At 46.5% G+C, this 16,145-nt stretch overlaps 1 protein-coding gene across 1 annotated transcript in view; it reads left to right on the top strand.

The window, feature by feature from the left end:
- Positions 1 to 4,456: 4,456 nt before the first annotated feature.
- Positions 4,457 to 16,145, top strand: part of Nfatc2ip (nuclear factor of activated T cells 2 interacting protein) — a 14,956-nt gene continuing 3,267 nt past the window's right edge. The window contains exons 1-7 of the mRNA XM_021168707.1: positions 4,457 to 5,802; positions 6,156 to 6,228; positions 10,763 to 10,886; positions 11,423 to 11,503; positions 11,594 to 11,780; positions 14,372 to 14,516; positions 14,616 to 14,725. Of these exons, the coding sequence (XP_021024366.1) occupies positions 5,443 to 5,802; positions 6,156 to 6,228; positions 10,763 to 10,886; positions 11,423 to 11,503; positions 11,594 to 11,780; positions 14,372 to 14,516; positions 14,616 to 14,725 (1,080 nt within the window). The 5' untranslated portion in view covers positions 4,457 to 5,442. The remainder of the gene's footprint in view (positions 5,803 to 6,155; positions 6,229 to 10,762; positions 10,887 to 11,422; positions 11,504 to 11,593; positions 11,781 to 14,371; positions 14,517 to 14,615; positions 14,726 to 16,145) is intronic.

The raw sequence follows: 16,145 nt of genomic DNA, 5'->3' as shown, positions 1-16,145 counted from the left end.
ACTTGTGGGTTTTTTTCTTTTCCTTCATTTTTTGGTGGGGTGGGTATCAGACCACTGTTTTCTCTGTAGCTCAGGATAATATATGAATTTCAATCATCAGCCTCCACCATTTACTCTTTTAAGGTTTCTTTTGTCGTTGTTTGAAACAGGATCCCTATGTGTAACCATGGCTGTACTGAAGCTCACTCCTGTAGACCAGGCTGCCCTTGAACCCCTAGAGATCTGCATGCCTTTGCCCTCCCGAGGGCTGATCTAAAAAGTGTGCACCACCTCGCTTGGGAACCAACACTTCCTCCTATGCGTGTGCACATAATTAAGCTACATTCTCCCCGTGTTAATCTGTCAGCTTTTCTAGAGATTTTTATTTACCAAGCTCTCAGGCATAGAGGAAAGTTGTCCTTCTGAAAAGCATTTATTTAGGTCTGGAGAGAGATGGCTCAGCGGTTAAGCTGACCTCTTGCTCTTCCAGAGATCCTGAGTTCAATTCCCAGTAACCACACGGTGGCTCACAACCATCTGCAATGGGACCACATGCCCTCTTCTGGTGTGTCTGAAGACAACTACAGTGTACTCGTCTACATAAAATAAATAAATAAATCTTAAAAACAAAACAAAAATTATTTATTTTTATCTTAAATGTATTGGCGTTTTGCCTGCGTGTTTATCTGTGTGCCACATGCATGCAGTGCCTGCGGAGGCAGGAAGAGAGCATCGGATCCCCTGGAATTGAAGGTACAAGTGTTGTGAGCCTCTATGTGGCTGCTGGAAATCCAAACCAGCAATAAATAAATCCAACCCAGCATAAAATACAACCTCTGCAAGAGCCATCTGAAGGACTTGGGAAGTAGAGGCAAACCCTGTGAGATCTCAAGTAAATGCTTTTGTTTCACATCTCCCTTTTACTCTTTATATTTCTTGTCTGTCATTCCTTATTTCCTTCATTCCTTCCCCCTTCTCCACCCCACCTCCATCTTGACATAGTCTTGTAATTTAGTCCAAGTTGGTCTTGAACTTATGACTCTTCTGCTTGATATCCCTTGTGCTGGGATTACAGGCCAGCACAGCCTGGCCTCATTGTAAACAGTCCTAATGTGCACTTCTTCTGCAGAGAACGATTTTTCAGAGCTACATCCAGGTCTGCATTTCTCTAAACAGTCATCGCAAAAATATACACTGCAGGGCGGGCATATTATGGTCTGCATTAGGGCATTTGCTTTACCTTAGCTAACGAGTTGAGATGGAAGACCACAGGAAAATAGCGGCCCCTGCTGGTGGCTGCATGTTTTTGATCCTGCCAGGGTAGAGTCACTTGGAGCAGGTGTGCAAGGGGTTGTCACTGTTGTGTAGTGGAAGAGGTGTCCTGGATGGACTGTGGGTAGCAATCCAGAAGCGTGGGTGGTAGAACACAAGTGTAATTCCAACACTGAAGAGGCTGGAGCAAGAGGCTGTGGACCAGAACAGCTGGAGCTGATGTCAAATCTTTTAAGTTCAGACTCCATTTTAGAGAACCTGACCTAAGTTTGAACTCAGGTAAATTAACAGACTGGTACCTGACATTAGTTTCCAAGTTGCCGCCCCCCCCCCCACAAAACACGAGCCTAGCTCCAGTCTTTAGACTAATCCTCAAAAAGACCAGCGTTTCTAGGTTACACCAACAAGGCCAGTGTCTCCAGGTTATTCCAACAAATCTGCACCCCAGGTTACAAGCTCACCCCCTGCCTAACGACCACCAATGCAGAGGAGAGCAGAAATTAAGTTTATGATATGACTCCTAGCACCAGCCAATTATGTTAAAGGTCACAGTAGCTTTCCAATTAGGTGCTTGCACACGTTCTCCCTGCTTTCTGCTTACTACAAAGCCTTGCCCTGATAGACATTTGGGGCTCTGCCCCTCCCAAAACAATCCTGCATGGTGGTGTGTTGGGGGGGAGGGCAAGCTAGCTAGAATAGAATAAAGACCCTGCTGTGAGTTGCATCAGATCAGCTCCTGTCTGGTTTTTGGGGGATCACGAAAATTTCCCTGGCGCAACAGAGCTATACAGTCAGACTCTTGTGTAAATAAAAAGGAGCTGAAGAAAGGATGGACCATCTAAAGACTGCCATATCCAGGGATCCATCCCATAATCAGCTTCCAAACGCTGACACCATTGCATACACTAGCAAGATTTTGCTGAAAGGACCCAGATATAGCTGTCTCTTGTGAGACTATGCCGGGGCCTAGCAAACACAGGAGTGGATGTTCACAGTCAGCTATTGGATGTATCACAGGGCTCCCAATGGAGGAGCTAGAGAAAGTACCCAAGGAGCTAAAGGGAACTGCAACCCCATAGGTGGAACATTATTATGAACTAACCAGTACCCCAGAGCTCTTGACTCTAGCTGCATTTGTATCAAAAGATGGCCTAGTCGGCCATCACTGGAAAGAGAGGCCCATTGGACTTGCCAACTTTATATGCCCCAGTACAGGGGAATGCCAGGGCCAAGGGGTGGGTGTGGGTGGGTAGGGGGCTGGGGGGGGGAGTGTATTGGGGACTTTTTGGATAGCATTGGAAATGTAATTGAGGAAAATACCTAATTAAAAAAATAAATAAAAAGGAGCAGAGAGGGAGGAGGGATGGAGAGATGGTGAGATAGTTCAGCAGGTAAAAACACTGGCTGTTCTTCCAGAGGTCTTGAGTTCAATTCCCAGCAACCACATGGTGACTCACAATCCTCTGTAATGGGATCTGACACCCTCTTCTGTCATGCATGCATACATGCAGATCGAGCACTCATTAACATAAGATAAATAAGTATTTTTTTTTAAGGGGGAAGGAGGTCTGGGGTCACAGCTGAGAGGGCACTTGTCAGCTTGACTGGGTCTGGAATCAAATGCAAGCCTTGGGGAGCTGTGAAGGATCATTTGGATCAGATTATCTGAAGTGGGAAGAGCAGCTCAAATAAGATGATGTGAGAGAAGGAAGCCCTGTTTTTTTGTTTGTTGCAAACACTCTGCTGGCAAGCTCATGCTCTCTGCTCCTGCCGCATTGGTGCTGTGATAACATAGCCCTTACCTGGGCTTCTGGGGTACAGTGACGACAACCAACAGCTCTCTAGAAACCTTCCAGGCCTTGGACACCAGATTGGGACAGCCGAGACATCGAGCTTCACAGACTGAGCAGCTCCCAGACTGTATCGTGGGAGCCAAACAAGTTAGTCTCACATATATATTCTGAAACCTTTTGAGAACATAATATTCTCCCCTGCAGCCTTGGCAATAGACTTGTCCTATTAATAATTTTTCTCTGGAGAAGCTTCACTAATACACTGGCATGTATGAAGCCTTGGGTTTAACCTCCAGCCCTGCACAATAAATAAATGGTCAACAAGATGCCTCAGTGGGTGAGGAGTCTTGTTGCAGAGCCATTGTCATGAGCACATTATGTCAGAAACATGTTTCGGTTCTTTCTTTCTTTCTTTCTTTCTTTCTTTCTTTCTTTCTTTCTTTTCTTTTAAGATTTATGTTTCTCTATATGAGTACACTTTGCAGATGGTTGTGAGCCACCATGTGATTGCTGGAAATTGAACTCGGGACCTCTGGAAGAGCAGTCAGAGATCTTAACCGCTGAGCCATCCCTCCAGCCCGTTTGTGTCTTTTCAGTGACAGAATCTACTAACCATAAATTTACAAATGTCAGTGGTCTTAATGGCAGCAATTTGTCACACACGATCCACCTATTTTAGTGATCCAGCCAAGGTGAATGCATGTTCTTTATCCCAATCATAATTACTAATATTAACTCTCACATGACACAACAGACAGCAAATGATATCTCCCTGCACATATAAGATTTACAGAATAAATAGAAAGTGTTACATCAGAAGTGAACTGATGGAGTCTGCATTGATAACTAATCAGGCCAGTGACAGGAGGGAGCTGCTGGAACCAGGGTTCAAAGGCAGGAAATGGTGGCTTTAAGTCCAGGTTGGGTCAGGAGAGCAGGGGTAGGGGTAGGCAGCTGAGCAGGCCAGGCAACAGTGGGAAACTGAGGCAAGCTAAGCTCCAGGGAAAGTCAGAGAAAGTCTGCTTATCAGTCTATGATGTAGTCATCGGGTATCAGGCGACAGGCTAGTGTGAAGATATGCTATCTCAGTGGCAGGCATCCATCACTTTATGGGGTCCTTATGAGGAAGTTATACTCTTGGTCTGGCCTACCTGATAAGTTCTTGGATCTGGTTTCCCAAGTTCGATTTTTTTTTAGTGGGGGTTTGTTGAGACCAACTTTTTCTGTGCAGTGCTGGCTGTCCTGGAACTCACTCTGTAGACCAAACTGGCCTTGAACTCTCAGAGATTTGCCTGCCTCTGCCTCCCAAGTGCTTGATTAAAGTCTTGTGCTACCACTGCCCTGCGATGTCTGCATTTCAAAGAGAAGACTCTACCTTGAATGGCTGAGTTGTGAAAAGGCAAGGGGTTTATTAAGACATTAGAAGGATTAGCATATGCACAGCCATGGTACTGACTGACAGTACTTAATTTTTTCAGTTAATTTCTACATGCATGAGTGAATGCCAGCAGGGTATTGACCAGCAGACAAACAGACCATCAAAGACCTCTCAGAATTCAGACCTTTCTGAGTTTTGAAGTTGTATTGTTTCCAAACGAGCTAAGTGTGCATAGCATGTTGTTGGAAAGTGCAGCTAGCTCCCAGTCAGTCTACAATCACAAGCATGAACCCTGGTCCTCTGTAGTACATTGTGTAGATAAGCAGCAGCAAGGCCTTTATCAAGAGTAACCCCGCTGTAAACCGAGAAGCATTCATATTTCAATGATCAGGAAAGAGGAGCCAGAAGGAAGCCTCTTTTCTTTGCAACAGGGAAGTAAGTCTCTTAATTTGTAATTGTCTTAAAAAGTGTTTCTGAGGTGTGCTGTGCTATGACATATATTGTGTTTGTAGAGTATTTCCGAGGTGACATGCATGAAGGTGTTTAGTGTGGAATGGAACTCCTGTCACACAGAGGTTGAGGACACAAAAGGAATCCACAGCCCAAGGTCTTCAGCTTCTAACGTTAGTTCCACAAGGCTTTTTCTGTGGCTTCCGAGTATGAGGACTACAATTCCCAGGATGCGCCAATCTTTCACCAACCAGGAAAATGAATTTCTCCAATGGGCGGGTCCTGGGGAAGGCTGGGTCAGGAGGAAATTTAGCCAATGGGTGAACTGGACAGAATCGAAACCTTTTTTGATTGTACCAAAGAGATTGGAATCTTTGGCGCCTTTGTTTTAGTGGAGGGTAGGTGATAGACAGGTAAGTAGACCAATGAGAACGTGGACAGGCGGATCCAGAACGTGTGGGCGGGAAGAGATGATGACCGGCAGGCTGTTCGTCCAATGAAAGGTACAGACGCTAATACGGTGGGCCGGTGACTGTGTAGAGGCCGGTGTTTGTGGAAGTAGTGTGGGAGATGGCGGAACCACTGAGGGGACGTAGTCCGAGGTCCCGCGGTGGCCGAGGCGCTCGGAGAGCCCGAGGCGCCCGTGGCCGGTGTCCTCGCGCCCCGCAGTCTACGACTAGGCTCATTCCAGACACCGTGCTTGTGGACTTGGTCAGTGACAGTGACGAAGAGGTCTTGGAAGTCGCAGACCCAGTAGAGGTGCCGGTCGCCCGCCTCCCCGCGCCGGCCAAACCTGAGCAGGACAGCGACAGTGACAGTGAAGGGGCGGCCGAGGGGCCTGCGGGAGCCCCGCGTACATTGGTGCGACGGCGGCGGCGACGGCTGCTGGATCCCGGAGAGGCGCCGGTGGTCCCAGTGTACTCCGGGAAGGTGCAGCAAGGTCCCCAAGGAGGGTTGTTGGGGGAGTGCTAAGACTGGCGTGGTGGGTTTGGCTTGGGGCAGTGTGTGTGTGTGTGATGAATACTTGTAGATTGGAGATACGAGGGGGGCCGGTGATGTTAGATGTATGGAGTTATCTGGGATTGTATCTTCGGGTAGAGGGAGGCTGAGAGAGATCGAGGGAGACTGAGGGAGATCGAGGGAAGCTGACCTTCTATATGCGCTTCAGGGATTGGAGTCCTTAGAGAAGACAAGTGCTGGAATCGAGGGAAGAGCCATTCTTGTCTTAAGTAGAGTTGGCAGGATGTGAGACCCACCTCCTCTTCCCCCTTTTGTTTTCGTAGGTACAGAGCAGTCTCAACCTCATTCCAGATAATTCATCCCTCTTGAAACTGTGCCCCTCAGAGCCTGAAGATGGTAAGAGTGGGTTTGTCGGGAGTACCCTGCACTGGCTTCTCTGAGACTTCCTAGAGTTTACATCCCTGTAGTCAGTGATCTCTTTCTCTCTCTCCACCCCCTCCAGCACCCTCTGTCCTCACTCCCACCCACCCCCGCCCTCTCCCGCCCCTTTTCTCTGTGCTTCAGTGGTATCTAGGGTCTGGAGAACGATGCTCAGGTGTTATTGAGTTGACACACAATTTTGATTCTAAGTGGCGTTGGGAAAATGGACTCCTGAGTCTGAGCTAGGGGAAAGTTATGGTCCATAAAGGAGCTGGTTCATTAATCAGAAGTCACAGGAGCCTACTTAGTGGCCATGTCCACCTCTTCCCCCCTTCGGGTCCTAACGGGCATAGGGATATGTTAGAGTGAAGTTTCGAGGTACCTACCCTTGACATTTTGATCTGTGTTATCATAATAGGGGTGAAGGGAGTTCTGAGACTCTGTGACATCTTGTTACACTCCTCCAGTGTTCCATTCCTTGGGAACACTTTGGAGCCAGAAGACTGTTCTTTGACTTTTATCAGAACTGCCCATTCTTTATTCTCTACTGATAAGTTTTTGCAAACCCTTTAATAAGGCCAGTGACTAAGAGTCAAGGCTAATAGGGGAGTGATAGAGTCTGCGAAGACCTGGGACTAAGACTTGTTTCTGTTAGGTGAGGGAGTGTGGTAGGCTGATTGAGAACAGGCTCAGGAGTCATGTGGCCTGTATTTGAATCCTTCATAACTGTGTGACTTTGAGCAAGTTTTCCTCATGAGGAGAATGGGGATAATAGTGGACCTATCTTAAAGATTTTTGGTGAGAACTAAAAGGATTTTGTGTATATTTTATTTGCCATGTCCATGGTTAGGATAGCACCTGGAATGTAGAAGTGTGACGTGATATAAAAGATACCCGTGTGCAGGGTATCTTAGGAAGGGTTTTAAAAGTGTAGACTTGGAGTTGGGGAGATGGTTCAGTGGGTAAAAGCACTTGCCACACAAACCTGATGCCTAACAGCCACATAAGTCGGATGAGGTGGTATACACACCTGTAATGATGCCACTCATACTGGGTACAGGAGAAGATTGCTGGACGCTCACACACCCAGTGGCAAAAATAACAGGGGAGACACTGACTCAGAAACGGGATAAAAGGAGAGAAAGTTGTCCTCTGACCCCAACACGTATGCTATGGCATGAACAATGCCCCCACCTCCCTCCCCAGTAAATAAATCTTAAAGAAGAAAAGAAGCAGGCTGTCAGTCCTACAATAGCTGCCATATTTAGGATAGTCTTTCTTTCCTTTATCTTTCTTTCTTTCTTTTTTTTTAATAAGTTATGTAGTTTTGTTGTTGTTGTTGTTTTTTAAAAGATTTATAGCCAGGCAGTGGTGGCGCATCCCTTTAATCCCAGCACTTGGGAGGCAGAGGCAGGTGGATTTCTGAGTTTGAGGCCAGCTTGGTCTACAGAGTGAGTTCTAAGACAGCCAGGGCTACACAGAGAATCCCTGTCTTGAAAAACCAAAACAAACAAACAAACCAAAAAACAACACACACACACATATATATTATGTTTATGACTGCACTGTAGTTGTACAGATGGTTGTGAACCATCATGTGGTTGCTCCGGTTGGCCCTGTTTGCTCCGGCCCAAAGATTTATTTATTATTATATTTAAGTATACTGTAGCTGTCTTCCAACACACCAGAAAATGGTGTCAAATCTCATTATGGATGGTTGTGAGCCACCATGCGGTTGCTGGGATTTGAACTCAGGACCTTCAGAAGAGCAGTCAGTGCTCTTAACCGCTGAGCCATCTCTCCAGCCCCTAGGGCAGTGTTTCTTAACCTCAGCAGCGCTGAGAACTTAGATTGGAAAATTCTTTGTTGTGGGGGACAATGTAGAAAGCAATTTTAGGATCCTGACCTCTAATCACTAGCTGTCAGTAGCACTCTCTAAAGCACTTCCTCTCTGTTCTGACAGCCAAAATCACCTTCAGACCTTGTGACTTTAGATACCTGGGAGGCAAGCTTGTCTCTGACTGGAAACTACTGTGTAGAGTTTATTATCATAGTTTCCTTTGCTCAGTCTTTATTCTGTGGCGTGGAGAACTGAACGAAGAGCATGCTCATACTAAGCAGCATAAAGAAATGTGGGGCTGGAGAGATGGCTCAGTGGTTAAAAGCTCTGACTACTCTTGCAGGGGTCCTGAGTTCAATTCCCAGCAACCACATGGTGGCTCACAACCATCTATAATGGGATCTGATGCTCTCTTCTGGTGTGTCTGAAGACAGCTACAGTGTACTCATATAGTAAATAAATCTTTAAAAAAGAAAAAAGAAATTTGTTTGAGTGAGTGTTGTAATGAAAAATAATAAATAGGGCCAGGGAAAGCCTGAAAGGCAAGCCTGAAACTTCACTCATTCCCAAGGATCCACAGTGGAAGGAAAGAGCCAACTCCCTCAGAGCTGCTCTCTGATCTCCACATGTTGCATTCATCTCTCACAGACACGTGATTTTTTTTTTTTTTAAAGAATAGTAAGTGGGGCCTGGAGAGATGGCTCAGTGGTTAAGAGCACTGACTGTTCTTCTGAAGGTCCTGAGTTCAAATCCCAACAACCACAGGGTGGCTCACAAACACCCATAATGAGATCTGATGCTCTCTTCTGGTGTGTCTGAAGTCAGCTACAGTATACTTACATATAATAATAAATAAGTCATTTTTTTAAAAAGCATAGTAAATAAGTAAACAATTAAAAACCACACTTCATATGCTTGTCTACTATTGGAAAGTACTACATAGGGGCTGAGGTGATGGCCCAGTAAAGTGCTTACTGTGCAAGCCTAAGGACTTGCGTTTGAACCTCCAAACCCAAGTTGAAAAAATCAGAGTGCTACATTCATTCCAGTAGTGACACACACAACAGGCCCCCAAAACCTGGGCGCTGTACTGAGGCAAAAAGTTCACGGAAACTTAGTCTCCTGGAACCATGGCATCCTGTATAACGAATGCTCCAATGTCCTTGCTTTAGTGGTAAATGGATCTGTGTGCTTTCCCTTAATATTGCTTTATTATAAGTGCTTCTAAGGATTGATTTTTTGATATATAGCTAGGTTAGATTCCTCATCAGTCCTAGGCAGTCCTTGAGTCGAACTTGGGTTTTGAATTCAGTAAGAATGTTGCCTATTCAGTCACATTCAGAATTGCCTCTAATCGCTTCTCGGCCTTTTGGCTAAGATCAAGTGCAGAATTGCCTCTAGTAAGCCAGGCAGTGGTGGTGCATGCCTTTGATCCCAGCACTTGGGAGTCAGAGGCAGGTGGATTTCTGAGTTTGAGGCCAGCCTGATCTACAGAGTGAGTTCTGGACAGCCAGAGCTATACAGAGAAACCCTGTCTCAAAAAACCAAACCAAACCAAAACAAAACAAACAAACAAAAACAAAAAAGAATTGCCTCTAGTATTGTAAAAGAGATAGTGGAAGAAATCAGGCATTACTATCTACTACACAGGGCAAGCTACACCCATGTGCAGGAATTTACCATGGCCTAGGAAGAAGTAAGGTTGTGGTCTAAGGAGGAACCAGACCCATACACAGGAATTTACAATGGCCTAAGGGGGAGGTGGACTATACAATAGACTAGGAACTATGGCAAGGGCATGAAGCCCTTGCCCCTGACTAAGGTTAAGTGGACCTTAGGTAGAGCTGCTTTTGATTCCCAGTTAACATTGGATTTTATCCCAGTTGGTTCCTGCCAGTCCTTTGTAGGCATTCCTCTGTTTTGTGTCAGATGTACCTTGCCTGTGATATCTGACTCCTTTGTTTTCTGTATTATAAAACTGGTACTCACTTTGAGACAAATTACATTCAGATCCACGCTTCCTTGTGTCACCCCTCCTTCTTGCCGACTCTTTGCCCACCTGTAACTGTTACCTGAGTTTTGCCCATGGATCGAGGACCCAAGTGAGGTTCGTCTGTGGCAGCAGAGCATAATGGCAATGCTGAACATCCCAGCATTGGAGAGCTGGAGAGAGCTGGATCCCTAGGGCTTGCTGGCCAGCCAGCCTGGTCTGATCAGATGCATGGTGCCTGAGGAATGACACATGAGGTTGACTTCTGGTCTTCCCATGTACACACACTCAAACATGCACTTACACATGTGTACATATACATTCAAACTGCTATGTGTGCCTCCTATCTTTTAGCATTTCCCCCTCCTTTTGTTAGTGGGGATTGAACTTCACTTTCAGGGCCCCTGGATGCTAGACATGTGCTCTATTACTGAACGACACTGCCACCTCTTGTCTACCCACTTTTAGAACAAAACTCAAAAGAACAAAAACTCCAGAGTGTCTGTGGTCCATGCTGGCCTCCAACTCCTGATCTCTGGCTCAGCCTCTCAAGTACTGAGATTTGCATGTGCCACCACTCCTGGCCTCCTCTGCCCCTTCCTAAAGCCTTTGACTTGCTTCTTCTTGGCCTCCCCAACCATCTTTTAGCTAACCCTTTCCTCCCTCTTCTCTGCTCCTAGAGGCAGATCTGACAAATTCTGGCAGTTCTCTCTCTGAAGATGATGCCCTGCCTTCAGGTTCTCCCTGGAGAAAGAAGCTCAGAAAGAAGCGTGAGAAAGAAGAAAAGAAAATGGAAGAGTTTCCGTGAGTGAGGCTAGGACATTAAGGCCCTAGGAGCAGAAGAGCACTGGAAAGATGGGCTGAGGAAACAAGACTTGGGTAGCTTCCAGAAGGCCAAGGAGATGGGGTGGAAGATGAGGCTCAGATGTAGAGGGAAGTGGCTTGTCCTGGAGGGTGGTGACACAGGAGCATCTAGATCACCCTTAGGAATGGTGGTGGAAATGTGGGTATGACTCAGATTCCACCAGCTGTCCCTGTCCACTCTGCTTTGTGTTCCTTATCTGTAAAATGGGACTAGTCATGGTGCTACTTGAGAACTGTTAAGTTAGTGCCTGGTGTAGTGTTGAACAATTGACGTTTCCTCCTTGTTGGATCATGTACATATATATAAAAACAATGTCTCTTACTGCACATGTCTTGTAGTAAAGTGCTGCTGCTGGAAGGCTTTCCTCTAGATTCTCCACAGTCAGTCAGACTCCTGGAAGTCGCCAGCCCATGAAGGAAAGCATGTGCTGGACTCTCTCTTTTGCTACCATCCTGCCTTTCTCTTCTTTCTGTAGGGACCAGGACGTCTCTCCTTTGCCCCAACCTTCATCAAGGAACAAAAGCAGAAAGCATACAGAGGCGCTCCAGAAGCTAAGGTCCTGGGGTCTGGGACTGTGTCTGGGGCGGAGAAGGGCGGTTTGAGAGGATCATCAGCCTTGGTGTTCCAATGTCTTGTCCATACCCAGGGAAGTGAACAAGCGTCTCCAAGATCTCCGCTCCTGCCTGAGCCCCAAGCAGCACCAGAGTCCAGCCCTTCAGAGCACAGATGATGAGGTGGTCCTAGTGGAAGGGCCTGCCTTGCCACAGAGCTCTCGACTCTTTACACTCAAGATCCGGTGCCGGGCTGACCTAGTCAGATTGCCTGTCAGGACGGTGAGTACTTGGATTCACATGGGCAGGATCAGTAGCTTCCCTTGGAGAGACAGACCCATCTTCCTTCCCATCATGCTCTCGAGGGCCACTGACCTCTCTTTCATCTCTCCATGCCTTGGCACTTGGTGTTCCGTTTGTCTGTATTTTTCCTGTATTCTTATCTTTTTTGGCAAAATTTACCCATCTTTCAAGGCTTCTTAGGCATATCATCTTCAGGCCAGGTATAGTGGTTAACACATATCTGTAATCTCAGCACATAGGAGGTGAAGGCATGAGGATCTAGAATTTGAAACTAGCATGAACTATATAGCTATTTGAAAAAGCAAACACATACACAAAAATACATGGTATCTTTATGAATGTCTTAGTTAGGGTTTTAATGCTGCGAAGAGACCATGACCAAGACAAGTCTTTCTTATAAAAGAAAACATTTAATTGAGGCTGGGTTACCTTTTCAGAAGTTCAGTCTATTATCATCATGGCGGGAAGGAAGCATGGCAGCAGGCACATCTTGTCGGCAGGACATGTTTTGGTCTAAGGCTTTGTGGATGTGTGACTGTGTTGCTGCCTTTATCCTTCCACTGGGAGTCCTGCCTGGCTACAGGAAGTGGGCGCTTCAGGATCTATATCCCCAACTGCTAGGAATCTCAGCTCGAGTCACCCCTTGCCCCCTTAGACCCTCTGGAGGCTCTCCTCATCCCAGATTTCTGGAATGTCCTAGAGATTGCCTCCGTGCCCCAGCTGATCTCCCTTCTCCCCTGCTCATATGACCCCCCCACCTCACTCCCCTTCCCATCCCCTCATCCACCCACTGTGCATAATGAATAGCTATCACAGTTTATCCCTTGTCAATTTGATGCATAATCATATCTCATGTTCAAATAAAAACAATAACCAGGTCATCATGGCTAATATGATATAACTGTCCTTCTTACAACAACAAACACAAAAAATAAGCTTATCTGTGTGTGATCTTGGCCAGAGGTCACTATTCCCTTAATTCTATTTAATATCCTTAAAAACAGGATTTAGCTCTATTGCACTTCCTGGTGGCCCTTTAATCCTTGACCCATACATTTTGTATTTTTCTTTTCTAAGCTTGCCAGGCTTGATCAAAATGCTCTTCATAAGAGAGAACTACAGGACAGAGTCTATGCTAGTTTTTTTGATATTTCCTTTGTCAGTGCAATTAATCTAAGTCTCTTCACTTTAGCCTCAGGCAGACTCTTCAGACAAGGGCAAGAAGCAGCTACATTGTTCACCAAAATATCACAAAAGCAGTCTCTAGGCCACACACTGAAGTTCTTCTCCTCTGAAACCTCTTGGGCCAGACCCCAACAGTTCCAATCACCCTCAGCACCACGGACTTACATGTTTCTACTAGTGTGGCCCATTAAGGCCCTCTTGAAGCATATCACTGCTTTCCAAAGTCCCCAAACCCACATTCCTCCAAACAAAAGCCTGGTCGGGTCTTCACGGCAATATCTAGTCCCTGGTACCAACTTCTGTCTTAAGGTTTTAGTGCTGTGAAGAAACTTCGTAACCAAGGCAACTGTTTTTTGAGACAGGGTTTCTCTGTGTAGCCCTGGCTGTCCTGGAACTCACTCTGTAGACCAGGCTGGCCTCGAACTCAGAAACCCACCTGCCTCTGCCTCCCAAGTGCTGGGATTAAAGGCATTCACCAACACTGCCTGACCCAAGGCAACTCTTATAAAGGCAAACACTTAGTTGGGGCTTGCTTATGGTTTCAGAGGCTTAGTCCATTATCATCATGGCAGGAAACATGCATGGTAGCATGCAGGCAGATATGGTGCTGGAGAAAGAGCTGAGAGTTCCTCGTCTTAATCTGAAGGCAGCCAAGAAGAGACTCTACTCCACACTGGGCAGAGACTGAGCCTAGGAGACCTCATAGCCTACTTATACAGTGATGCACTTCCTCCAACAAGGCCACATCTTCTTTTTCTCGTCTGTTTTTATGCACATGTTCCTGTGGGTGTGTGTCTGAGTGCCAGGTGGGGTGGGGTGCATGAGTGTATGCATGTGCTTGTGGAAGCCAGAGGATGGTAGCTGGAATCAGTTGGTTTTCTGGGGTGAGCTCTTCCTCAGCCTGGAGCTCATTGATGCAGTTCTTTATCTTCACCTCTTCAGCACAGGGATTTCAGGTGCTGCCTGTCACTCCTAGCTTTTCACGTAGTGCCAAAGATCCAAGGTCAGATCTTGCTTACATGCTAGGCACTTTTGACTGGACTATCTCCTTAGCCCCAGCTGTTTAATTTCTCTGTGCTGTTTGCTGGGACCACTACTTGCCAGGTATGAAGAATCTCACAAGTAGCCTAGGCCAGAAACTCATGTTTGTGGTGCTGGCTCCAGGTTGGGGTTCGGAGTCTCAAGATTCTTCTTCTCTTTTTAAAGATTTATTTATTATATATTTGTATACTGTAACTGACTTCAGATGCACCAGAAGAAGTGTCAGATCTCATTATGGGTGGTTGTGTGCCACCATGCGGTTGCTGGGATTTGAACTCATGACCTTTGGAAGAGCAGTCACTGAGCCATCTCACCAGCCCAAGATTCTTCTTTTTATCTTCTAGTCGGAGCCCCTTCAGAATGTGGTGGATCACATGGCCAATCATCTTGGGGTGTCTCCAAACAGGATTCTTTTGCTTTTTGGAGAGAGTGAACTGTCTCCTACTGCCACCCCTAGTACCCTAAAGCTTGGAGTGGCTGACATCATTGGTGAGTGGAAGGCAAGGACGAGGGGCCTTGCAGAAACTTAGCAGGATCTGCTCGCGGACTCCTACTACTTTACTGTCACCTCACTCCTGCTCTCCACAGATTGTGTGGTGCTAGCAAGCTCTTCAGAGGCCACAGAGACGTCCCAGGAGCTCCGGCTCCGGGTGCAGGGGAAGGAGAAACACCAGATGTTGGAGATCTCGCTGTCTCCTGTGAGTAGAAGTGCTGCCCACACCCCTCCTTTTTCCTTAGCCAGTCTCCCGTCAGTTGGTCAGTTGCCAAGTACTAGCCTCCTCACCCTGCCTTGCTGAAATGGCCGTCTGCTGACTGCTACCCAGTCTAGGACGTGGGAGGAAAGAGTGTTAGTTACTCTCTGTTGCTAAGATGCAACACCACGACCAAGGCAACTGACACAAGTGTTATGTTTTGGGCTATGGTTCTAGAGGTTAGAGTCCATGATGGCTGAGTTCAGGCAGGCTGCAAGGCTGCTGAAACAGCAGCTGCGAGGATCCCAGGAAACACCTAAAGGGCATGGTTTGTTTTGCTTACTTACTCACTTTATATCCTGCTCACTGCCCCGCTCCCAGTCACCCCCTCTCAGAATCCTTCCCTCCATCCCTCCTCCCCTTCTCCTCTGAGAGAATGGGGGGTCCCCCTGGGTATCCCTCCACCCTGGCACTTCAAGTCTCGGTGAAGCTTGGTGCTTCCTCCCACTGAGGCCAGACAAGGCAGCCCAGCTAGAAGAACATATCCCACCGTCAGGCAACAGCTTTTGAGATAGCCCCGCTCCAGTTATTTGGGACCCACATGAAGACCAAGCTGCACGTGTGTGACATATGTGTGGGGAGGCCTAGCTCCAGCCCTTGTATGTTCTTTGGTTGGTGGTTCAGTCTCTGAGAGCCCCAAGGGTCCAGGTTAGTTGACTCTGTTGTCTTCCTGTGGAGTTCCTATCCCCTTCCAGGATTTCTTTTAATTAGTTAATTAATTAAAATTTTTTTTAATTTTTTATTTTGTTTTGTTTTGTTTGACAGGGTTTCTCTGTGTAGCCTTGGCTGTCCTCACTTTGTAGACCAGGCTGGCCTTGAGCTCAGAAATCTGACTGCCTCTGCCTCCCGAGTGCTGGGATTAAAGGCATGCGCCACCACGCCGGGCTTAATTTTTAATATAGGATGCCTCTACCACAATTTGTGGGCTTGGAATTACAGAAATTGATTCTTATAGTTCTTTAGACTCAAGTTCCACATTGAATCTTCTTTCTCTCTTTATAGCTTTGGTAGTATTCAAAGTTCCCTGGTGTATTTCTGGTGTCCCTCTGTTTTCTCTTGTGAAGACCTAAATCATAATGGATTAGCCATCTGAATAAGGTGTGACCACATCTTACCTTGATTATAACTGCAGAGGCCCTACGTGCATTAAGACCCCGTTGACAGGTACAGGACAGGCTGTCTTTGGGGCACACAGTTCAAACCATAACACTTTTCTTTTCTTTTCTTTCTTTCTTTCTTTCTTTCTTTCTTTCTTTCTTTCTTTTCTTTTCTTTTTTTTTTTTTTTTTTAAGATTTATTTAGCCGGGTGTGGTGGCGCACGCCTTTAATCCCAGCACTCAGGAGGCAGAGGCAGGCGGATTTCTGA

The sequence above is a fragment of the Mus caroli genome, chromosome 7, assembly GCF_900094665.2.
Source record: "Mus caroli chromosome 7, CAROLI_EIJ_v1.1, whole genome shotgun sequence".
NCBI lineage: Eukaryota > Metazoa > Chordata > Mammalia > Rodentia > Muridae > Mus > Mus caroli.
The sequence above is the reverse complement of the archived record's forward strand: the minus strand, read 5'-3'. Positions and strand labels throughout refer to the sequence as shown.